The sequence below is a fragment of the Nycticebus coucang genome, chromosome Y, assembly GCF_027406575.1.
Source record: "Nycticebus coucang isolate mNycCou1 chromosome Y, mNycCou1.pri, whole genome shotgun sequence".
NCBI lineage: Eukaryota > Metazoa > Chordata > Mammalia > Primates > Lorisidae > Nycticebus > Nycticebus coucang.
The window spans coordinates 19,261,345-19,286,183 of NC_069805.1; the positions used below are offsets into that span (position 1 = coordinate 19,261,345).

At 39.4% G+C, this 24,839-nt stretch overlaps 2 protein-coding genes and 1 pseudogene across 2 annotated transcripts; 1 reads left to right on the plus strand and 2 right to left on the minus strand.

The window, feature by feature from the left end:
- The first annotated feature begins 3,382 nt into the window (after positions 1-3,382).
- Positions 3,383-6,327, plus strand: LOC128578986 (prostate and testis expressed protein 1-like). The gene is made up of 5 exons (XM_053581310.1): positions 3,383-3,434; positions 3,720-3,755; positions 4,342-4,377; positions 4,628-4,750; positions 6,194-6,327. Exons 1-5 carry the CDS (start codon positions 3,383-3,385, stop codon positions 6,325-6,327), a joined length of 381 nt encoding a protein of 126 aa, XP_053437285.1.
- Positions 6,328-7,303: 976 nt separating this feature from the next.
- Positions 7,304-7,820, minus strand: LOC128579023 (oxysterol-binding protein-related protein 11-like; annotated as a pseudogene).
- Positions 7,821-10,232: 2,412 nt separating this feature from the next.
- Positions 10,233-11,532, minus strand: LOC128578985 (prostate and testis expressed protein 2-like). The gene is made up of 4 exons (XM_053581309.1): positions 11,481-11,532; positions 11,328-11,351; positions 10,716-10,844; positions 10,233-10,369 (listed from the first exon to the last, which is right to left on the minus strand). Exons 1-4 carry the CDS (start codon positions 11,530-11,532, stop codon positions 10,233-10,235), a joined length of 342 nt encoding a protein of 113 aa, XP_053437284.1.
- Between the last annotated feature and the right edge of the window lie 13,307 nt (positions 11,533-24,839).

Consider the following 24,839-nt stretch of genomic DNA (forward strand, 5'->3'; position numbering starts at 1 on the left):
GGTTTATAGTTACTTATTTTTCCTTAAAATAGTTTAAAGTATTGATACTAGGGGTTACGAAAAGAGGTATACACATTATAAAGAGATGTTATCTATGTATTATATATTATGGATACATTTTGAGTGCCTCTTGTAAGAAGTCAAACGTGACTTGTATTCATCCTTTGTTATTGGTGTATGTTGAGTATTACAATTAAATGCAGGGTTTTTTTTCTTAAAATGTGTATACATTTTTTGAACCTTATGTGTATGTTTCATGCATTTTTGGTACATGTATTATATTTTGCCAATGCACACCTATGCACATATACAATGAGAGAGAGAAAAGGAGGAAACTACTTATGTAACTGGGCAGAGACAGCCTCTCTGAATATAGAAGGATTATTTTTATAGTGTGGAGGAAGACATTTTAAAAGTATGTAATAAAGTCAACAATAAAGACAGATACACGCCCCCCGGGAAGCACTGGCAGTGTGCAAAGAGGTCTCTGAGCATGGCCTTTGTGTGCTGGTGAAGTTACCGCAGAAAGCAATGGAGGAACCTCTTATTTCTCCTTAGCTGAAGTCACTCTTAGAAACAGTTCTCAGACTAAAGCTAGGTTTGTTGACACAGCAGATTGAAGTCCAGAAAATTTTACTTAATCTGTAAGCTATAATAGGAACAATGGACAAATTATTAGCTACTTCCTCACCCTTGAATCCTAGACCTACCTCCCTCATCATTTCCGTGTCCATGATATCTTCCTCAACCCTCAGCACAGCAGAAAGGAACCATCTAGGGGACTGTGGGCATATTGAGTAGCTCAAGGATTCCCAGAACATCTTAAGGATGGTAAGTGTCATGATAGAAAAGAAAATAGACATAAGGACTCCACAGATTCACTTATTTTGTATTTTGTCTTAGACATGCAAATATTATCTGAATATTTCCTCCATCTTTTATGTTGCTCAGGCTGGTGGAACCACTCTGATTTCATCTAGTTCCAGTCTGCCCGAGATGCACTATTCACCTGCCTGAGGGAAGTGAGGCAGGCTGTTCTGATCTGACCATTCCTTCAAACCCCGCTAGAGAAAAAACTCTTCTTTCCCTGCTGGGTCACTGATATGAGTCCTATGGTTTGAGGAAACTCCAGAATCTAAGGCTATTGGTGCCACCTTGAAACAGTAACTGTAGTTCTTCGTCTTGTTTACCTACTTCATCAGGTGTTGGATCTGTCCAAGCTGAGATTTATTTTCTCAATTCTGGTGCTCACCCCAGCCCCATCAACCTATTCAGAAAGATTATTATATGAAAACATCTCAATCACTGATGAAACTCAGGATGTGTTGCTGAACCCCCTATGAGAAGCAGATTTTTAAAAAATAATAATAGCTAAATGAAAGGTGAATTTCCATTCAAAAAGCGTCATTGTTACATGATACACTGGATACATCATTGATTTTCATGAGAACACTGGAGATACAAACTAAAAATTCTAGCCCGTACTCTAAGCATCTTCTAATCTAGTGGTTCTCAACCTGTGGGTCACGACCCCTTTGTAACAATAAAAATACATCATGGCATTAGGAAGGTTGAGAACCACTGTTCTGATCACACATGGAGACATAATTAAGTAACTTTCAGGCTCAGAGTTGAGGTGTAAGGCAGAGCTTACTCTTGTGGACTAACTACATCTCCAGAACTCTGTGTAAAAAGGTCTTTACAGACTGAATGGAGTCTGGAGTAATAGTTCAAAAGGGATCCCTGAATACTTCTAAGTTGTGGATCTGAAATTAATGACATAAGGAGAATTTGGGGTGGGGTGGAATCCTTAAGATGATAAGAAAAAAAGCAGTAGAGGCAAAAATAAAATGAGACCCATAGTGACAGAGACTCAGTAAAAAAAATTAGGTATTAGGGCCACTAAAAGAGAGAGTATGCATTTGGGAATATTTTAGGGAAAAAGTTAAGGTAATAGGGTTCAAATATGTGCAAGGAATACAAGTGAATCAGTACATGGGGGAAGAGGAAATTTCTGCTGTAGAAGTCCTACAATAACAGAAGTGTCATCAGGTGAGATACAGTTTCTGACAGGGCAGAAGAGAACCTCTCCTCCTTTTATATAGGCTGCCATTAGGCAGAGATTTAAAAATGGGATCCCTAAAGGAGAGGGGATCGCAAGAGAAAGAAATGGAAAGATGAAAGAGTAGATCCTAAATTTCACGATAGTGGAAGTAAAGAAAGGGAGATTTCTGCCAGTGAATATACTGAACACAAAAATCAGTGCTGTCCTGTCTGTGTGTGCACATGTGGCACATGAGCACTTCTTGGTGTTGTTTCAAAGCTTCACAATAGGTGCTCCAGGGAAGCAGTTAACTTACTGCTTGGTGCCTGCCTCTCTTCTTCTGTGCATGGGAATGCCAATTTTCTCTATTGGCATTTAACAATAACCTCCACAATTTCATGGATGCAAAAATCTCTTCCACGCTTCACTATTGTGTGAATTCAGCCAACAGTTGGCTGAGAACACTAACCCACTTTGCTGTAGACCCATATTGTGCCCTATCACAACCTGCCTCCTTTCAGTTGTTGTTTCCCTTCCCTATTGTTTTTCCCCAAGCATTGGCACAGATCCTTCCCTCAAGTGTCTGCAATGACAACAAAGACAAAGCTGCAACTTTCATTGCAATTTACTGCTACCCCCTGCCTTCTAACCAGGCCTGACATCATGTAAGAGTGAAGAACTATGCTGGGCATTGTGGCAGGTGCCTGTAGTCCCAGCTACTCGGGAGGCTGAGGCAAGAGAATCACCTGAGCCCAAAAGTTTGAAGTTGCTGTGAGCTATGACGCCACAGCACTCTACCAAGGGCATCAAAGTGAGACTCTGTCTCAAGAATAAATAAATAAATAAATAAATAAATAAATAAAGAGTGAGGAACTTCGTTCCCCTTGTGAGAATCCTCTGTTGGTACCTCTGAGAAGAAAGTTCCCATCTTCTCTCTTCTCCTTTGCCCAGAGTTATACAATTTTTAACATTCTATTCTCAGCCTTTCTTCTTGCCTTCTGGCCTCCTTGCTTTCCAGTTACTCGTGTGTATACATGCTCTCAACTGTAATGCACATCTTGGTGTAGATGTCTGGGAATTCTACCCGTCCAGCCCAGATTTATCCTTGTGTTCTTCCACAGTGCAATATGGTAAAAAGGCCATGGAACCTGGAATCAGAAATCCCTTCCCCCCCAAATGATAAGAAGAGAAATTAAGGAGTCACTGATTTCCCTAGGAACAGGGTAGGCCTCCAAAGGACTTCCACAGTGTCTCATGCCCCACCCTTCCCCAGGAGGCCCAACCTTGCAGGTATATAAACAGGTACTCCACCCGAGGCTGGCCCTGGCTTCTTCCAAAATGGACAGGTCCCTCCTGCTGGTACTCCCTATCCTGTTGTGCTGCTTTACAGGTCAGTCCCTAGAGCTAATAGTTGGTGGGATGTGTCCAGCATCAGGAATGGTTTAGAGCTCCTGTCACAGAACCCTGCTCAGGTAGCAGAGGCACGGCAAGCTGCTGCTCAAATGCTGTGCTCCCAGCCAGTGTGCCACATCTCTGGGAACTTAAAGGCCTTCACTCTCCCCTTATGGGAGGAAATAGGCAGATTGGAGAGGAATTCACAGAGGCTATGAAGTGGGGTCTGGAGAATGAGATCTGAAGACAATGTGTGGTTTTTCCCCAACCCCACCCCCAACAGTACTATCTGGGTCACTTCTACACAGAGATGACACTGGTGAGTAAAATGATGATATGAGAGAAGGCTTGAGGAGGGGATATGGGAGGGGCAGGGTGGGTGAGTTTGGGTGGGGTTGGGGAGCCATGAACAACACAGAAATAGACCTTGAGTTTCAATAACCTCTCTCAGCAGACAGACTAGACTGGGAGCTGGTGTTAGGTTGACAAAGTAATATTGGTAGTAACTGATGAGGCTAAGAGGGAGTATCATAAAGGGCCAGGATAAGGGAAAGCTAGAGACGGGATATTGACTTTGCAGGACCTTCTTGGCCAAATTTGAAGTATAGCATCGTCATGAATTTCAGGTCCTTGTCCCCTTTGTAAGAGTCTAGGCACACATGGATAAGAATGCCACATAGGGCCTTCTTGTCTGTTGGGCGCTTGTAGGAATGGGCATATGAAGAGGAGAGAAGAGATATGAAGGTGCCTAGTAGGTGATTAGGTTTTGGAGGGGCAGACAGGGTCTGACGTAGCCCCATGTGACAGTGAAGGAGGGACCCTTAAGGGGAGATTGCAAAGAGCCTATGCAAGGCTGAATCTCAGACAAAATTAGGGATTTATTTTATTTCTCTTTGCCAGCACAGTCAATGAAATAATTGTTCAGGAAGACAGTTACTCTGGTGAGTGTGAAGAGACCTAATCTGATCACCTCTCTCTCAATGGTATTTCCCTCCTTCCCCTTCCACCTTTCCTTCCCCTTCTACCTTTCAGGCTAAAACTCTTGTGACCATAACTTTCAGTCACTCTTTTGACTTAGCCTATTTAAGTGGAGGCAGGTGTCATGCCTAATGGGGAAGACCCCTGGCTCCAAGCGGACTTCAAACCCTTTCATGGTCTTGACACCTCCTATTTCCCTTCTCCCTGGCCAAGGCATACAAATTGTTCAGTGCAGGATGTGCCACCTCCAGTTTCCAGGGGAAAAGTGTTCCCGAGGACGAGGCATATGCACTGCAACAACACAAGAAGCCTGCACCGTGGGGAGGATTTTCAGACGTAAGTTGTTGGTTGGGGAAAAAGGAAGGGGTGGAAGAAACAGACGGGACACTACAGCCACGGTGAAAGGGGTGCCTTAATTTATGACAGGCAGTCTCATACCTGGGATGGCTAATATTTCTCCCCACATCATATACATAATGAAAAAGAGATATAGATTGTCATTAGGGGGTGGATGTATGTAGCTAAGGAGATATTTTGAGAAGCCTGAACAAAATAGAATGAATGAAGGTAGGGGAAAAGGCATGATCTAGCCCAAAGGGTAACAGTGAATCCTTGGGTTGGGGGGAGCTCTTGGTCTCTGTGTCTGCCTAGATTTCCTCATGGACAGTTCTAAACTATGGAAAAAGAGGGGCCAGTGTCAGAAGTAGACACTAGCTAAATGGCCATTGACCGGTAACACCAGACTTCGGGGTTTCTCTCTTTTCCCACCCTCTGTGCTAAAATGATCCCTCAGCATTTATAACTCTTGCTTAAGTGGAGGCAGGTGCTTAAACCAGTGTTAAGATTCTCAGTAGAAACATCTAGCTTTGGCAATCCATGGATTGATGCTCTCCTTACTACCCGAGTCCCAAATTTTTTTATACAGCTCTACCATTGCTTTTTCTTTTGGGAAGCCTCCAACTTGCAACATCTTTCTAGTTGTTTTTTTTTTTTTTTTTTTTTAATTGTTGGGGATTCGTTGAGGTTACAAAGAACCAGTTTTTTTCTTTTTTGTTGTTTGTTTGTTGAGACAGTCTCACTATGTCACCCTTGGGAGAGTACTGTGGCAACAGAGCTCACAGCAACCTCCAACTCTTGGCCTTAAATGATTCTCCTGCCTCAGCCTCCCAAGTAGCTGGGCCTATAGGCACCTGCCACAACACCCAGCTATTTTTTGTTGCAGTTGTCATTGTTGTTTTAGCTTGCCCGGGCCAGGTTCGAACCTACCAGCCTTGGTGTATATGGCTGGCACTGTAACCACTGTACTACAGGTGCTCGGCTCAGGTTTGTTTTTTCTTTTTTTTGGGGGGGGGGAGGTGTTTATTTTTTTAAGACAGAGTCTCACTTTGTTGCCCTCGGTAAAGTGCCATGGCCTCACAGCTCACAGCAACCTCAAACTACTGGGCTTAAGCAATTCTCTTGCTTCATCCTCCCAAGTAGCTGGGATTATAGGCACCCGCCACAACGCCCAGCTATTTTTAGAGATGGGGTCTCACTCTGGGTCAGGCTGGTATTGAACTCATGAATTCAGGCAATCCACCCACCTCGGCCTCCCAGAATGCTAGGGATACAGGTGTGATCCACCACGCCTGGCCCCCATTTTTCCTGTTCTTCGCATATGAATAACAGAGTCTCAAACTATATAAGGTTATTTTTCAACACTGGTGTGATCTGGAGAGGTTTGTCTGCAGATTCCTCAGGGGCAGATTTGCTGATATCTGCCTCTCCTTCCTCCCACAGAGGATGGAACTCCCTGGTTAACCTTCATGGGCTGCCTAAAGAAGTGCGCTAATGTGAAAAACATAAACTGGGGTGTCTATTTGGTGAACTTCAACTGCTGCAGGGGCTATGACCTCTGTAATGAAATGCTTTAGAAGTTGCTGGTTCTTCTGTGGCTCCAATGTCTGGCTGGGATTGTTGTCTAAGACTCTTCACAATGACATCCTAAAAAAATCACTTCAGGGAGGATTGTGAACACATGGTTATACCTTCTGCATATGAAATAAAAATCCCTCTCCTTTTCTAAAGCCTCTGTCCTGCTCCTTAAAATAAATAAGTAAATAATTAAATAAATAATGAACTTTGAGAACAAGATCAAGGTCAATATATCCTGCAGGTTGCCATAACCCCTAGTGCTACCACTGTGTAACCAAGCTGTTCAGAAAAGGAGGAAAGGGATAATTCAATGTTACAAAATATCCCTTCATCTTTCTTTTGCTTCTTCATTTCCTTCTATAGAAGAATATTTTATTTTTTATGTTTCTTTCTCTATGTATCATTCTTTGGATCCCACTCCAGTCAAAGCGTGTTAACGCTGACAGCACTATTTCTCTTCATGAAGAGAAATAGCTTAAGTCTCCTTGGATCATCTTCATTCATTCTGCTCCCAGGGTACATACAAGTGAATTTGCAACAGAGCCATGAAAAGAGAAAGATTTTCTACCTTCTAGATTGAGACTCTCTTTGAGGTTGGGAGTTACAGAGGGAATCTGAGATTCTAGAGGTAGTGTCTTCCCTGGCTTCCCTGGCCAACTCATGAGGAGGCATCAACAGACAGAAAGAAGCTGCAGGGTGCCTCCAAGGAGACGAGACCAGCAGCTGTCTCACAATACTCCCATATCTGAGGCACAGCACAGAGGAAGCTGAGAGCTGCAGGATCTAAGGAGGCCATTTGGGTCTAGCCAATGGACATTTCCTCAGCAACTCCTGTGGACAGAAGTTCCACAACCAGGTGTCTCCCACCCCCACCTCCCTGCCACACACACTCAAGCCTTCCAGTGTAAAATTAAAGCATCCTGGGGGAAGATAGGGATTGCAACAAGTCTGCTCACAAGAATTGAGGCTGTTTTTCTAACGAACTGGAAGAATGAAGCCTGAGAAACTCAATGGCTTCATAGGAACATTATTCTTTCCAATAGCTTCCGTGAGGTGTTGTGTATTACCCGAAGTCTACTGACCCAATGTTGTTGTTCTTTAGCATCTGTGGCTCTGAGTTTATACTGTTCCCCACTGGCAGCATTTACAGTGAGGGTGTGAAAATCCTCATTGCTGGGTGGTATCACAGCTCCTGCAAAGTACCTCTAGGTTTTTGATTCTCTCGACTGTTCATTCACAAAGTATTCCAGTAGCCCAGCTTCATTGTTTAAAACAAAAACTCTGTACTGCCACCTAGTGACAAACTTGGTGTATTTCATTAAACAACCATGAACATTTTCCACCTCACCACTGTGCAGACAGCCTTTTGTATCACCCCTACAGCTGCTGCTGCTGCCGCTGCTCCTGTTGCTGGGGTCACTGTGGCCAGGCCCTCCAACTTTCCTTGGCTTTCTGAGAACTTCACCTTTGACATCTTAACTCCACAGTCCATTTGCCCTTCTTGGGCAAGAGAGAACAACTCTGTAGCTTTGTAGGTTGCTTTTTTTTGTGATTGTTGTAATTATAAGATTTGATTTGAATGTGATCTCAGTTGCTAAGCCAGATGGTGGTGGCTAGAGTGGAAACTGTCAAATGGTCCAAGAAAGGAGTATGCATTCCCACTGAAGTTAAGCATTTAAGAGGGCAGGTGTAAAGATGAGGACAGATACCCTTTAGAGATATATATCGCCTTCCTAGCAAAAGCAAGGAGGAAAAAAGTCATCTGGTAAAAGAGCTTTTGTTCTGCTCATTTGCTCAAGTTAGAAAATGGAACTGGGAAAATATCCCAAGGTAGGGTAAAGAAAAGGAAAATATTCCAGGACTAGAACAATTTTATGTAGACTGTAAGGACCCCTAACATGAAAGATTATCCTCAGTAAGGAGGAGTCAGTTTAGAACCACATACACTATCACTAAAAAATGCCAACACCTAATTTCATTTCCTAACATGACCTCAACTTGAGTTGAAGCTCCATTCTCAGACAAAATGCTTGGTCTTGTCAGCTTAAAATTTAGAGAGGGAATAAAGAAGCAAGAAAAGTTAAGGGGGAAACATTAACAAAATGTGATCTCACCTGGAGACTAGCTTTAGTTGGAATCCATGGAAAATCTCAGGAACACAAATTACACCACAGACAATCCTGTCATGCAAGGGACCAGCTGGTCCCTGGCTGAAGTCTATGCTCAAGTTGAGAGCTAAGCCTCTGGGCAAGGCAGCTCCTGTTAGAGAGCAAATATCCAGAGAACTGAATAAATGTGAGTTGTCATAAGCCAACAGTCAATGAAGCTGGGTACACTAATCAGCAGAAAGAATTTGGTGAGGCACCAAATTCACATCAAAATCACCCACTATGTAAAATCAAATTCAGTTTTCTGATGCTGAGAATGCCAGTGTTTGCTCTTGAAACATAATATAAAGATTTTTATAATTGGAGCTCTCCTCTTGCACAAGAAAGCCGAACTTTGACTTTGTTAAACACTAATTCAAAAATACTATTACTGTCTATTTTGAAACCCAAAGTTAGACAATGTTCTCTCTTTTTTTTTTTTTTCTAGACTGACTTTCACCATCCCCGTGATTCAGTGGATAAGACAGCTAATACTCACATACAACTAGAGCTCACAACTCAAGCTCAAAATACCCATGTTAGTTTGGCTTTTCCAATCTGCTTATCTGTTTAGAAAAAGTTGTCTTCATATATGTTTCCATCCTCACCCTGCAAAATCTGAGAGTTCCTCAGAAAGGATTACATTATTAGACAACACACAAAGATAGAAGACACCAAACTACTCAAGTAGAGTGTTAGTTGCTTCATTGTGAAAATTTTATATGTCATAATATAAGAGAAAAAGGGACTGGAACTTTAGTAAGCCTCATAAGGAGAGAAATGCAAAGGCTAGTCTGTATCCAAAGACACTTTACTATCTTTGCCTCAATGTGCCACTCCAACAGAGATGCCACTTGGTCTCTCTCTGCCTATTTGCTGCACTTTGTGTCTGTCTGCTTCTCGTTCACCACTGTCACCTTTCTGCCATTTCACACCTTCTGCTTACTCAGAGCTTTACTTGACATAGGGTATCCGTTACTTGAACACCACCTCATAGTATCTGTGTGCATTCTATTATCTTCCACCACCATTCCTCATTATCAGCTTCCTTTTCTCATTTCTATGAGAAGGAATGAACTAGCTTTCCTTCAGCAATGGCCTCATTCTCAATCCAATCATCTAGTTCAATTATGTGCCGAGGTTCCCTGGCCAGCTAAGGCCATGTTCAAATCAATTCTACCCACACCAAATTGCCTCTCAAATCTTATTTTCTACAAACTGAAATGCCCCTAAAATTTTTCTTGATGCCTTATCCTGATGTCTCTCTTTTTTCTGCTGCAAGATTCCCCCAAGAGCTGGTTCATGTGGCCCCCAAATTGGGAAGCTAGGGTCAGCTCTCAGAGGCAAAAAGACAGTACCAGGAAGTGTTGGGGCTTATTGGAAGAAAGTACCAACCTGAAAGAGTGCATGTGGATGAGGGTAGGGTAGAGTCACAGAATTCTTAGGACAAGTTTGGGATTATTTTGGCCCAAGCCTTCACATTTTCACATAGAAGATAATAAATGACTAAGGCTGAGCTTATTTATGTCAGCATCACCAGGAAAAACTAAAACCCCAGGCCAGATATAAGCAACAGAGACTTTCAAAGATTCTGCCTAGTGTCCCAGCAATGATGAGACTCACCCTCCACTGTATGTGTGACTGCTCCTCCTTTCACTGCTAGCTGGCTGGAAGATCAGGGCAAATGTAGGTTTAGAAAAACAGGAAAAGGGGTTTAGTGGCTAAAAAATGATTCAAAATCCAGGAGAGATGTAGAACTAGAGGCCATCTGGGAGGTTGCAGTAGTTACTGTGGTTACAACAGATGAGCTCTGTCCTCTTTTCAAAGCCCAAGAAGTTGATGTCTTCACACTTGGTCATACAAGACAGTTTTGAATAATAGTACATACTCTTCCCTGTGGAGGTGAAAAAAGGAATACAACTACAATGACCTTGCTTCTTCCTGACCAATTCCTAGGAATAACCTGTCTTAAAATCCTTATTAACTTTTCTCCAAACCCAAATGAACTCCAAGGCTGAGTCTATTAATATTGCTTCCCAGAGGGTGGATTTTGTTCCCTAACAGACAACAGGCATCAGCCTCCCTTTGCCCATACCATCTTAAGGAAGAGCCCATCTTTACCACCCCTTCTACCTGACAATCCCATCCTCACCCATCCCATTCACCCACTCGCTCTGAGGACAAAAGACACTATTGCTTGTCAGAGAAGGTGGTGCTCATTTCTCTACCTCCCACATTACCTTTCATGGTGAGCACATAGATGTTCTCAACAGCACAGGACTGTCTATGCTTCACGCGGGAGGATTTCATGACATCACAGCACAACCCAAGATGATATTTTCCACATTTATAACACATTGTTTCAGTCTCTGCTAGACACACACACACACACACACACACACACACACACACACACACACACACACACACACAATGCTTAGAAGATGTAGTCTGGAGAAGTTTTTCTGGGCCTGGGGGCTCTGCTACTCTCTCTTACTCTTATCTGATGGTCTATAACCTTTCCTGGGTCATGGATCCCCTTAATCATCTTGTGAATGATAACCTGTACAAACATAAATCAAATGCTGTGTATGATTTCAGGAGGTCGGGGTTCTTGGGAAATTTATCCATGGATAACCAATAAAGAACCCCTCGTCCAGCCAGGCAGCAAAGAAGGGAATCTTAGTCTCTCTACTCCAAGAAATGGACTAGACAAATCTGGAAGACGATGGAACTCCTTGACTTCCATAGTAAGAATGGATCACAGGCCTCTCTGCAGATGGAAGGAAAGTTTGCTTCTAAATGTACAAATGACCTGTCTACCCAGGATTTCAGATAAGCCATGCTTATACCTTTTAGAGGGCCTTGATGATCACCTATGATGAGAAGAAAAGTCTTCCCTGTTATAATCTCACACACATCTGCAACAACTCCAAGAACCAATTTTGGAAACCTCCCCTATCTCTTAACCAACCACCAGCTGCACCTCTATCTCCAGGACTTACCCCAGTATGGGTAAAGCAGAAAGACTGTGCCCAGCAGAAGCAGAGCAAACATGCTGGGACTTTGGTCATGTGCAGCTTCCTGGGGAAGCTGGTTGTCCTCCTCCTGTGCTCTGCCCTTGGGCTAGTCATTGAATCATATACTCATAAAAGATCAAAGACAGACAGTACCTCAATGTTCCCAGAGCCAAGCTACCATATCCAATTTCCTCATCGCATTCCAAAGAGGGTGCTCACTCTAGATTTTTCATCAAGCATTTAATGAAAATAAAATTGTGACCTTCCTCCTACTTCAAGCTTGCTCCTACTTCAGTGCTACAGGTCTTAGCAAATCTGGGGGGTGTTCTTTACAACTCCCCATGTCCCATCCTCAAGGAGGAGTCTGACAGCAAGTCTTATCCATTATACCTACTAACTTCTCCCCACAAATTTATTATACTGTGGCCACTGCTGTTACCATAGTATGAACCATCATCATCCTTGCCCAGACCAAGTAATAACCTTATTTTCAGGCTTCCCTGCTCCCTATTTTTTCCCTTTACAATAGTTTCTCCATAAAGCAGTCTGAGAACCCTTTCATAGGTCAGAGATGTCACACTCCTGCTCAAAACCTCTCAAAGAGTACTCATTATCTTTAAAAGAAAACCCACAGTTCATCGCAAAGCCTTCCTCATTTGAGCCACAGCCACCTCTCCTTTCCCAACACATTCCCCCTTTCCATTCTGATCTTTGCTCAGACGTCACCCCCTCAGACAGAGCAGCATTTCCTGATCGGTCTCTAGAAACAGCAACTTGTGTTCCCCACTCTTTTTCCTGCTTTATATTTTCACATTTTTATAGCAGTTCTGGGGGGTGTTCCCAGGTGAAAGATTCCTTTTTATATATAATTCAAAATAAAAAAAACATTTTTAAAAAAGATGTGTTAGGCTATACTAAAAAATACCTTCTAAATGAGGGAAAAACAATAAAGTTTTCTCTTTCAAAATGTTTCAAGAAAAAAAGAAAATCTTTCTTTCTTTTTCCAAAAAAGGAAACTTCTCTTATTAGAACAGATACCTTAAGGTTTGTCTTCTTGAAAGACAAGGAACATCTGCAGACTTCCTATTCTCTATAAAAATATTTTTAATGTGATGATTTACAAACCCACTTCGATAAAAGTTGATATCTTTAATGCCTGATGACACAATTTCTTTTAGAGTTGAGAAGTCTTTCCTAAAACCAGTAAGTGGCCATGACGTTCACTAAAGTAAACAAATTCCTTTTTCACTAAAGTAGCAAAACCTCATGATTACGAAGCATTGAAGGTGCTTCATCTGTGAAAAGAGAAGAGAAGCTTTTGTTTACAGTCAGTTGTGTCTGGTAGAACCACCGTTTTACCACTACCCCAAAATGTAGTTTCCCCAAAAAAATCTCATAATGTAATACTTCATCTTTAGTGGCTGTCACAGGCAAAAGCAAAACCAAAAGAAAGAATGGGAACTGGTTATGCTGAAAGATACCTCCCATTTCCAATGGTAAAGTGAAGGAGAATGGCAAACATGCCAGGTCCCCAATGACTACATAAAAATTTCAAGACAAATATCAACTATTCTGTTTGAAAAGGAAAATGGATGATAGATTGCACCTTCATGGAAGTCCACAAACCAGCTTTGACTTAGTTTACTAAATTTTCCCCAATAACACAGAGCTTTTTTTTTTTTTTTTTCTTAGCAACCTGGTAAAGTCTATGAAGAGGTCCAAGAAAAAAGATTTTGTAAAATGGAAAAAGTACGTTCAGAAATGTGTCAGTTTTTTCCAATTGAGCTTTCTTATTAGGAAAAAAAAATCCATATTTTGAGATGCATTTTCAGGACAGACAGAGGTAAGATGCTCTTTCACTTTGTCAGGCTTCATACTTTCATTGTCAAGAATGTTTTCATGGAGGCGGAGCAAGATGGCGGCCGAGTAACAGCTTCCTTGCATCTGGGCACTGTGGCCTTATTTATGGCTCCATAATCTCTGTAGAATTTACCTAGAGCAGTGCTTTTCAACATTTTTTGTCTGATAGCACATTTAAATTATGTTGATTAAAAAAAGAGTAATAAAAAGAATATACTTACTGTGCTTTGAACTTCTTTTGAAAATAGTTTAATTAGTGACCTTTATAAATTTTCATTGCACACCTAAGATCCTCTCATGGCACACCAGTGTGCCCTGAGGGACACCAGTTGAAAATCACTGATCTAGAGACATTATATAATCTGGAGTTTAAAATTTGATCTCATTTTTTTTTTCTATAGACTGAGCTCTAAAGTACCTGCTGAAGATTTCAAAATTTTTCCTCAGAATGTTAAACACATATCTGTGGATCACCAAATTTAAGCTGGTAGAATGCTGCTGATGAAGAAAAGTTGGCAAAAAATTATGTGTACTGTTTTTAGCTATGTGGGTATATAATTAATTATGGTTTTAATGCATATTTTCTGGCAGGGTAATATGCCCAGTGGCTCTCATTCATGGGAAACAGCCCCTAAGAAGAATGTTATGAGCAGACCCTGAAAAGAGGCTATGTTAGGAAGGCCAAGGATACCTGCCTTGGCATTCATGGGCTGATTTTAAGGCTTTGATTAGGAATATCAAGGTAGTCCCACATTTTCAGTTGGGATTCATTGGAGGTAGAAGTATAGTATGAACTCCCATAAAACCTTTTATAAAAGACAGAACAACTAGGATAGCAAAAGGAAAGTGGCATAGACAAATGGGGGTCCACCAGAGTGGCCTAAAGCCCTCAGAGATCTCAGAAATATAGGAATAGGCACTAAAATTTCTTTTGCAATATTAGAGCTTGATTCTTAGGAAGAAAAGAACTAACAAACATAGAAGGGATGTTGAAATTGAAAAATCATCACCTGGCAAAAGTCATGCTAAGAATTCAGTCAAAAAACACTAACGGATGATAAAATAGTTGTTGAAAGTGGAAAGATAATAGGACATTCATATAGTTTGAAAGAATCTCCCCACATAGTAGTTGTTAATTACAAAGGGAAAATATATAAACTTTATATAAATCACTTTCTCTAAATCACTTTAATTGTGATCAATTTACATCACTAGTAATGAAAAAAAAAAACACCAAAATCATGTACCTCTTGATATGATCCACTGAGAACACACTTCTGTGATGTTCTTGCCAAATTCTATAACCTGAATCTAATCCAGTAGAAACATTGTATAGGCCTGCCTTGAGGAGAATTCTGCAAAGTACTAGCCAATCACTGTTTGAGGTATTAAGATGATGAAAATGAAAAAAAAAAAAAAAGATTGTGGAACTATTCTAGATTAGAGGAGACTAAAGAGATGTAGCAAATAAGTGCAATATAGTGATCCTAGATTGAACATTGTTATGAAGAATGTCACTTGGAAATTAATGAATGTTGTATGGAGGCCTGTAGATTACATGATAGTAAGAAAACAATATTCTTTGTAGTATTAAAAACAGTAGGGCTTCAATCTAACTAAGATCAATCTAAATTATATGATGTAGCCTACAGTTTGGATCCTTAAATACAATTTGAGAAAAGAAAAAAAATACATTAAGAAAGCTTAAAATTGAGATGGCTAATACTTATGTTTGACTTTTAGTAAAAAAGGAAAAAAATATTGAGACGTTTAGAAATAAAAAAAATTATGTCAAAAAAGACTTGAAAAAGATTCAAAAAATGACTATTGTACTTCTAGCTTTTGGTTGCAATGTGTAGACTTATGGAAAACACTGTATCTTTCTGAAATAACTGCAAAAATGTATTAGTAAAAGTCAAATATTTTTAGTAGTAAAAGTAGTAAAGTCAAATATTTTAAAATGATATTGGAAGTTTATAGATTCAGAGTAAAAAGAAACTCAGTTCCCAAAAAGAATGCAACCTTCCTAGGTGAGCAGAGAACAATAGGAACTTTCTTCTCTGAAGACATCTGCTAAATTTTTTCACAATTGACAGAAAACCAGACTTTCCATAGACAGAGAAATTTTGTTTGAACTGAAACCAACTAAAGCTTCAAAATAGTCCTGATCATGCTCAAATATGAATAGAACTTGGATACGAGTTTCTCAACTGTTGCTTGCTCTAGGGGAAGATAATGTATTTACAATGCTGGGAATATAATAAAAATGTATGTGACAAAGAAGCAGGAAAATGTGATCTTAATCTAGAGGAAAAAGTATAGGCAATAGAAGTAGATCTACACACAATCCGGATATTGGAATTATGAAATAAGGACTTCAAAAATTACTATTATAGATATGTTAAATAAATGAGGACAAGATGTGAATTTCTTTCTCTCTCGCTCTCTTTTTTTTTTAAATTAAATCATAGCTGTGTACATTAATGCAATCATGGGGTACAATGTGCTGGTTTTATATACCATTTGAAATATTTTCATCAAACTGGTTAACATAGCCTTCACTGCATTCTCTTAGTTATTTTGTTAAGACATTTATACTCTACACTTAGTAAATTTAACATGTACCCTTGTAAAATGCACCGTAGGTGTGTTCCCACCAATTACTCTCCCTCTACCCATCCTCCTCCCTCCCCTCCCCTTCCTCACATCCCTTCCCCTCTTCTTGGGCTATAGTTGGGTTATAGCTTTTATATGAAAGCTATAAATTGGTTTCATAGTAGGGCTGAGTACATTGGATACTTTTTCTTCCATTCTTGAGATACTTTGCTAATTAGAATATGTTCCAGCTCCATCCAGGTAAACATGAAAGAGGTAAAGTCTCCATCTTTTTTAAGGCTGCATGCATGGTGTACATATATCACAATTTATTAATCCATTCATGGGTCGATGGGCACTTGGGCTTCTTCCATGACTTAGCAATTATGAACTGGGCTGCAACAAACATTCTGGTGCAAATATCTTTGTTATAAAGTGATTTTTGGTCTTCTGGATACATACCTAGTAGGGGAATTGAAGGATCGAATGGCAGGTCTATTTTTAGATGCCTAAGTGATAGCCAAACATCTTTCCAAAAGGAACATATTAGTTAGCATTTCCACCAGCAGTGCAGAAGTGTTCCCTTTTCTCCACATCCACCCCCAAATCTCTGGTTTTGAGATTTTGTGATGTGGGCTAGTCTCACAGGGGTTAGTTGATATCTCTAAGTGGTTTTGATTTGCATTTCTCTGATGATTAAGGATGATGAGCATTTTTTCAAGTGTCTATAGGCTGTGCACCTGTCTTCTTCAGAGAAATTTCTCTTCAATTCCCTTGCCGACCCTGAGATGGGATCACTTGTTCTTTTCTTGCTAATATGTTTGAATTCTCAGTGGATTCTGGTTATTAAAACTTTGTCGGAGACATAACCTGCAAATATCTTCTCCCATTCTGAGGGCTGTCTGCTTGCTTTACTTACTGCATTTTTGGCTGTGCAGAAACTTTTTAGTAATGTTATGTATTTTTGGTGTTGCTTCAATTGCCCGGGATGGGGGGGTCTTCCTCATAAAATATTCATCCAGGCCAATTTCTTCAAGTGTTTTCCCTGCACTTTCTTCTAGTTTTTTTTTTTTTTTTTATAGTTTCATGTCTTAAGTTAAAATCTTTAATCCAGTGAGAATCTATCTTAGTAAATGGTGAAAGGTGTGGGTCCAGTTTCAGTTTTCTACAGGTCGCCAGCCAGTTCACCCAGCACCATTTGTTAAATAGGGAATCTTTTCCCCCACTGAATGTTTTTAATTGGCTTATTGAAGATCAAATAATGGTAAATAGTTGGGTTCATTCTTGGTTCTCTAATCTGTTCCATACATCTACCTGTCTGTTTTTGTGCCAGTACCATGCAGTTTTGATCACTATTGATTTATCGTATAATCTGAGGTCTGGTAGTGTGATTCCTCCTGCTTTGTTTTTTATTTCTGAGTAATGTCTTGGCTATTCAAGGTTTTTTTCTGATTCCATGTAAAATGAAGAATTATTTCTTCAAGATCTTTAAAGTATGACAGTGGAGCTTTAATACGGATGTGCATTTCAACAGAGAAAGAGAAGGTATTAAAAAAGAACCAAATGAGGAATTGACCATCAATATGACAGAACAGAACTTTCAAGTGCTTTTACCTTGCAGAAACATCAATATAAACAACTACCCACCCATGAAAACACCTTCACAAGAGCTAAGGAATTCAGGTGAGAGATTACCATACCTCAGTAGAGTAAACAAATAAGAAAAAATGTATTGAAGTGGGTAGAAAGAACAATTCCATATTACCCACATCAGTCCTTCCCCAAGACCAAGCAGTGCAGCATAGAGTGAGATAACCTCTGCATGGAATAAGGCAAGTGAGCACTTGATGTCATCACAGACTCAGTATTAGGTTCCCCCACTGAGCTCCAACATCCAGATATGACCCATGGTTCCAAGCTCTGGGCCAGCCCCTGTAGACCTATGCTCTAGATCTGGACTACAGTCCCAGCCTCCAATCTGGCCCCAACCATCTAGGTTATAGGCTTGCCCGTATGGCCCAAGACCATAGGCCTGCTCCCCACAGACTCCAGGCCAGCCTCTTCAGCTGCATGCTCCAGGTTTTCCCCAGTGTCAGGTCAGTCCCTATAGACCTAGGCTCTAGCCCAACCCAGGCCCCCAAGGCACACAATCCAGGTCCATTACAGTACCAGGCCAGCCCCTTTGGCACCACTCTTCCGTGGCACCAGGTTCCAGTCCTGCTCAAATGGACCCAAGATCCAAACACACATGACAGGACTCCAGCCTTGGGCTGATCCACATGGACTCAGTGTCTAAGACCATCCTTCCAGTGAACACTGGTGTCAGGCTAGCTCCCTTGACCCAAGGAATAAGCCCATTTCTGTGGACTCAGGCACCTGGTACACTCCATTGCCAGGCCAGTCCCTTTGAACCCAGGCACAAGTCTCTCTCACCTTCTGACCCAGGTACTAACCAGACCTTTGATCCAGGAAGCTTGCCCAGAATCCTTGTATGGGCTGAATGATGAAGGACTTACCTGTCATAGCCAGTCTGTATAAACTGGAAGAAGTGACTACCTTTTCAAATGTTCAGGTATCAACATAATGCCACAAGGATCATGTAATAAATATATAAAATCAAAAACACATAAGGGGAGGAACCAGCAGAAGAACACTGGCAACATGAAAAATCAGAGAGGATCAACTCCCCTAATAGATTACAAGGGAGATATAGCTGAAAATACCATCCATAGGGAAATTGTTGAAATGACAGAAATAGAATGCAGTATATGGATGGAAAATAAAATGAATGGTATCAAAGAGAAGATGGAAAGAGAAAAGTAAAAGAAGTAAAAAAATTGTCTCAAGAAATCAATGAAATGAAAGACAAAATCACCAATGATATGACATAATTAGGAAAAATATAGCAGAGCTTAAAGAATTGCAAGAGGCATTCAAGGAGCTTCAAAACACAGTAAAGAGCCTCAGTAACAGAGTAGAACATGAAAAAGACAGTTTTAGAAGTCAAAGCATTCAAAGAGGCAAAAAAGAAGAGAGAGAGAAAAAGAGCAATCTCTCATACAGATGTGGGACTACACAAAATGCACAAACATTAGAACAAGAATTCTAGGGATTCCTGAAGGAGAAGAAGATTCCAAAAAGCATGGAAGCTTTTCTTCAAGATATCATAGTGGAGAATTTCTCAAGCATTAGGAGAGACACCGAAATACAGATAGTAGATTATTTCAAAACTCCAGGATGACTCAATTCAAAGAAACCATCGGGATGACAATGGATTTGTTAGCAGAAACTGTTCAAGCCAGAAGAAGTGGGCCTCTGTCTTTAACCTACTGAAACAAAATGACTTTCTTTTTTTATTTTATTTATTTATTTATTTATTTATTATTAAATCATAACTATGTACATTAATTCATTTATGGGTTACAATGTGCTGATTTTATATACAATTTAGAATGTTTACATCAAACTGGTTAACATAGCCTTCACCTCACTTACTTAATTGTTGTGTTAAGACATTTATTCTCTACTCTTAATAGATTTGACATGTACCCTTGCATTATGCACAATAGGTGAGGTCCCACCAATTGGTCCCTCCACCTGGCCTTCCTCCTCCCCTTCCCTCCCCCTCCTCTTCCCTCTTTCATTCTGGGCTATAGTTGTGTTTTATCATTTGTATGAAAGTGTGGGAAATTTATATTGTTTTCATAATAGTACTGAGTATACTGGATACTTTTTCTTCCATTCTTGAGATGCTTTACTAAGAAGTATGTGTTCCAGCTCCATCCATGTAAACATAAAAGAGGTAAAGTCTCCATCTTTTTTATGGCTGCTTTATATTCTATGGTATACATATACCCCAATTGATTAATCCATTTATGTGTCAATGGGCACTTGGGCTACTTCCGTGACTTGGCAATTATGAATTGGGTTGCAATAAACATTCTGGTGTAAATATCTTTGTTGTAAAATGATTTTTGGTCATCTGGATGTATACCTAGTAGAGGAATCACAGGATCGAACAGCAGGTTTACTTTTAGTTCCCTAAGTGTTCTCCAAACTTCTTTCCAAAAGGAACATATTAGCTTGCATTCCAACCAGCAGTGCAGAAGTGTTCCCTTTTCTCCACATCCGTGCCAACAGCTGTAGTTTTATTTTTTGTTATGTGGGTTCCTCTTACTGGAGTTGGATGATACCTCTAAGTGGTTTTGATTTGCATTTCTCTGATGATTAAGGATGCTAAGCAGTCCTGTGAGGGAAACTTATCACATTAAATGCCCACATTCAAAATTAGAAAGAGTACAAGTCAACAACCCAATGAACCGTCTCAAGGAACTGGAAAATTAGGAATAATCCAATCCAAAACATGGCAGAAGAAAAGAAATAACCAAAAGTAGATCAGAATTAAATGAAATGGAGAACATAACCATTAAGAGGATTAGTGAAACAAAAAGTTGGTTTTTTGAAAAGAGTAATAAACCCTTCAATAAACCCTTCATTGATTTTAATTCTGGCTTCATTGCAAGATTAACTAGAAACAGAAAAGTAAGATTTTCAATAACCTCAATCAGAAATGAAAAAGAAAAAATAACAGGTGCCACAGAGATACCAAAGATCATCACTGATTACTATAAAAAGCTCTATGCCTTGAAATTTGAAAATGTGGAGGAAATGGACCAATACCTGGAATCGCACTACCTCCTTAAACTCAACCAGTAAGAATTAGAACCCTTGAACAGACCAATTTGAGCACCAAAATTGCATCAATAAAAATTCTTCCAACAAAGAAAAGTCCTGGACCAGATGGTTTTACCCCAGAATTTTACTAAACCTTCGAAGAAGAGCTTATTTTAGCTCTTGTTTTCAAGAAAACTCTAAAATACCTATACTGCGGGACTATTCCAAAACATTGAGAAAGAAGGAACCCTCCCAACTCCTTCCACAAAGGAAATTTCACCTTGATACAAAAAAAGAAAACTACAGACCCATATCATTAATGAATACTGGTGCAAAATTATTCAATAAAATCCTAGCTAACAGAATACAGCTACGCATTAAAAAAAAAAATTGTACATTCCAATCAGCTGGGATTTGTCCCAGGAATTCAAGGCTGGTTTAACATTTGCAAATTGATTAATGGAAGCTAAAACAAAGACCATATGATTCTCTCAATACATGCAGAAAAAGCATTGAACAAAATTCAGCATCATTTTCTGATAAGAACACTTAAGAAAATAGGCATAGATGGCACATTTCTTAAACTGATAGAAGGCACATGCAACAAACCCACAGCCAATGTCATACTGAAAGGAATAAAACTGAAACATTTCCGCTTAGAACTGGGACCGACAAGGATACCCACTATAGCCACTGCTACTCCACATAGTGCTGGAAATTCTAGCCAATTTAATCAGGCAAGAGAAGGATATCAAGGGTTTCCAAACAGGGACAGCGAACGTCAAACTCTTGCTCTTTGCTGATGATATGATCTTATACTTAGAAAACACAGGGAGTCAAGCACAAAGCTCCTGGAATTGATCAAGAAATACAATAGTATCTCATGATATAAAATTAATATCCACAAAGCAGTTGTCTTTATATATGCCAATAACAGTCAAGCTGTGAATCAAGTAAAAAACACAATACCCTTCACGGTATCTTCAAAGGAAGTGAAATTCCTGGGAATAAATGATGTAAAGGACTTCTACAGAGAAAACTATCAGTTTTATCCTGAGAAAAGAAATAGCAGAAGATGTTAACAAATGGAAGCTCATGACTGGGAAGAATCAACATTGTAAAAATGTCCATACTTCCCCACCAACAATCTACCTATTTAATGAAATCCCGATTAAATCACCAATGTCATACTTTGAAGAACCTGGAAAAATAGTACTTCACTTCATATGGAACTTGAAAAAATCCTAAAGAGCCAACACAATTTTAAGAAATAAAAACAAATCTGGAGGTAACATGTTACCAGACTTCAGTTTATACTATAAGTTTACAGTGATCAAAACAGCATGGCACTGGCATTAAAATAGGGATATAGATCTACAGAATAGAATAGAGAATCTAGAGATGAAACCAGGCACATACCACCATCTGAACTTTGATAAACCAAACAAAAGCATACACTGGCGAAAAGTATCCCTATGTAATAAGTGGTGTTGTGAGAATTGAATAGTTACATATAGAAGACTAAAACTGGACCCGTACCTCTCACCATTGACAAAAATCAACTCTTTCTTGATAAAATATTTAAATTTAAGATATGAAACTATAAAAACTCTGAAAGAAAGTGTTGGAAAAACTCTTGATGATATCAGCCTGGCTTGGGAAAAAATTTTGTGAAGAGGACTCCATTAGCAATTGAAGCACACCAAAAATAAATGAATGGGACATGATCAAGTTAAAAAGCTTCTGCACAGCTAAGGGCACAATAACTTAAGCATACAGACAGCTTTCATAATGAGAGAAGATATTTTCATGCCACAAATCTGACAAAGGACTGATGACTAAAATCTACAGAGGGCTGACAAATGGCTAATAACTAGAATCTACAGATAACTCAAGTTAATCAACAAGAAAAGGGCAAACAATCCCACTTATGAGTGGGCAAGAGAACTGAACAGATCCTTTTCCAAAGAATACAGACTAATGGCCAACAGACATATGAAAAATGCTCATCATCCCTAATCATCAGAGAAATTCAAATCAAAGCTACCTTGAGATATCACCTAACCCCAGTAAGAGTTCCCAATTTGCAGATGCTGGCTTGGATGAAGAGAGAAGAGAACACTTTTACATTGTTGGTGGGAGTGCCAACTAATACAGCCTCTATGGAAAGCAGTATGGAGAATCTTCAAAGAGCTAAAAGTAGACCTTCCATCTGATCCTACAACCCCCCTACTGGTTATCTACCAAGAAGAGAAATCATCATTTTATCATAAGTATATTTGTACTAGAATGTTTATAGCAGCTCAATTCACAATCGCAAAGATGTGAAAACAATCCAGTGCCAATCAACTCCTGAATGGATTAATAAAGTGTGGTATATGCTACGGAATACTATTTATCCATAAACTAGATGGAGACTTTACATCTTTTGTATTGACCTGGGTGGAGCTGGAGAACATTCTTCTTAGTAAAGTATCACAAGAATGGAAAATCAAGTATCTAGTGTATTCGATACTGATATGAAGCTAGTACATGAACACTTGAATGCTCACAGGAGTGCAAAACACAATTAAACTCAACTGGGGGGAGGGAGGTGAAGAGAGGGAGGTTGGTAAGCTCTCGCCTAATGGGCACAATGTAGGGGTACAGGGCACTACATCCTGGGTGAAGAGCTCAACTACAACTTGGACTTTACTTAACAAACACAAACAATGTAACCTAATCATTCATACCCTCACATTAATCTGAAATTAAAAAAAGAATAGACAAAAAAAGAATTTCATAAAAATGAGGAAGAAGAATAATGAAGGAGGCTAACCTTTCCAAATATTGAAATCAACTACAAATCTTTGTCAGAGAGAGTAACTTCTTGAAAAGATTTACTTAATGATTCAAATGGTAGTTTAAAATCCTTTTTTGAGATAAAGCTCCTTCTGTTCCTGCCCATATCCTAATCCTCAAACATAGCTATGTTTCTGAATTCTATCATCATATATTTGTCTTATTTGTTCTGAATGTCATGTAAATGAAATTGTATCCTGTCACTCATGTTGTCCCTGGCTTTAAAAAAAAAACAAACAAACCCATGTTGTTGCACATTGCAATAGTTTGTCCTTATACTGTAGGACAGAATTTCATTGTATAAATACACCATACTTTGTTTACCATTGACAACTAATTGGGTTGTTCATAGGTTATAGCTCATATGAATAAAACTGGTCTGAACATTTATTTATCTTTTTCAGTTTTTTTGGAATTTCTTTATTAGAGAATATGTATATTGATTACAAATGGACTCTGAGGGTTGTTGTCTATCTAATGAAAGGGCAATAGCTATGTCCAATGACTTCAAAGAAGGAGAAATAGCTATTAAAGCAATTTCCTGATCTGATTTAGGCCTGACATGGATGAGAACAGTTAAAGGGCCCCAGGTGGTTGGGATTTTAACTAAAATTATTTCTAGAAAAGTAGCAGACTATAAAACTTTGGCATTTTAAAAGATTAAATGTAACACATTTACCACAACTAATGTGGACCCCAGGAAATATACACTGGCTTCTAGTGAGCTAATTTCTATTAAAGAAAGAGGGGGAATTTCGGAGTCCAAACAGCCTGCCCAGTTGTCCAGAGTGACATGGAGAGAAAAGACAAATCTTGGATTAGAGCTGAAATCCTGGTTTAGGATTACGTGATTATGTGACTTAAACAAGTTCCATTATCTCTCTTGGCCATGTCTCCTCCTTTGAACATTTCTATAAATGCCTTTTGGTGAGCCTATTCACTCATTTCCCTTGGTTATATATGTAGGGTCAAATTGCTGAGTCATGTGGTGCACTTGTGATGAGATTGACAAGAATAGAAAAGATTTTTTTAAATGACTACCAATTTACAGTCTTATCAGCTACATTTTAAAAATACTTGTTGACAATTTGGATATTCTCTTTTGTGAAGCACTTGTTCAAGTATTTTGTCCATTTTATTGGGTAGTATGTCATTATTGAATTGATCTGTAAGAATGCTTTTATGGAATGGATTAACAAACTGTGGTATATGTATACCATGGAATACTATTCAGCTATTAAAAAAAATGGAGACTTTACATCCTTCGTATTAACCTGGATGGACGTGGAAGACATTATTCTTAGTAAAGCATCACAAGAATGGAGAAGCATGAATCTTATGTACTCAATTTTGATATGAGGACAATTAATGACA

Coding starts and splice junctions, on each gene's coding strand:
- LOC128578986 (XM_053581310.1), top strand. CDS start 3,383: ATGGACAGGTCCCTCCTGCTGGTACTCCCTATCCTGTTGTGCTGCTTT. Junction 3,435..3,719: donor CCTGTTGTGCTGCTTTACAG/GTCAGTCCCTAG, acceptor CACCCCCAACAG/TACTATCTGGGTCACTTCTA. Junction 4,751..6,193: donor CGTGGGGAGGATTTTCAGAC/GTAAGTTGTTGG, acceptor TTCCTCCCACAG/AGGATGGAACTCCCTGGTTA.
- LOC128578985 (XM_053581309.1), bottom strand. CDS start 11,532: ATGTTTGCTCTGCTTCTGCTGGGCACAGTCTTTCTGCTTTACCCATAC. Junction 11,352..11,480: donor TCTGCTTTACCCATACTGGG/GTAAGTCCTGGA, acceptor TTCTCATCATAG/GTGATCATCAAGGCCCTCTA. Junction 10,845..11,327: donor TCATCAAGGCCCTCTAAAAG/GTATAAGCATGG, acceptor TGTGTCTAGCAG/AGACTGAAACAATGTGTTAT.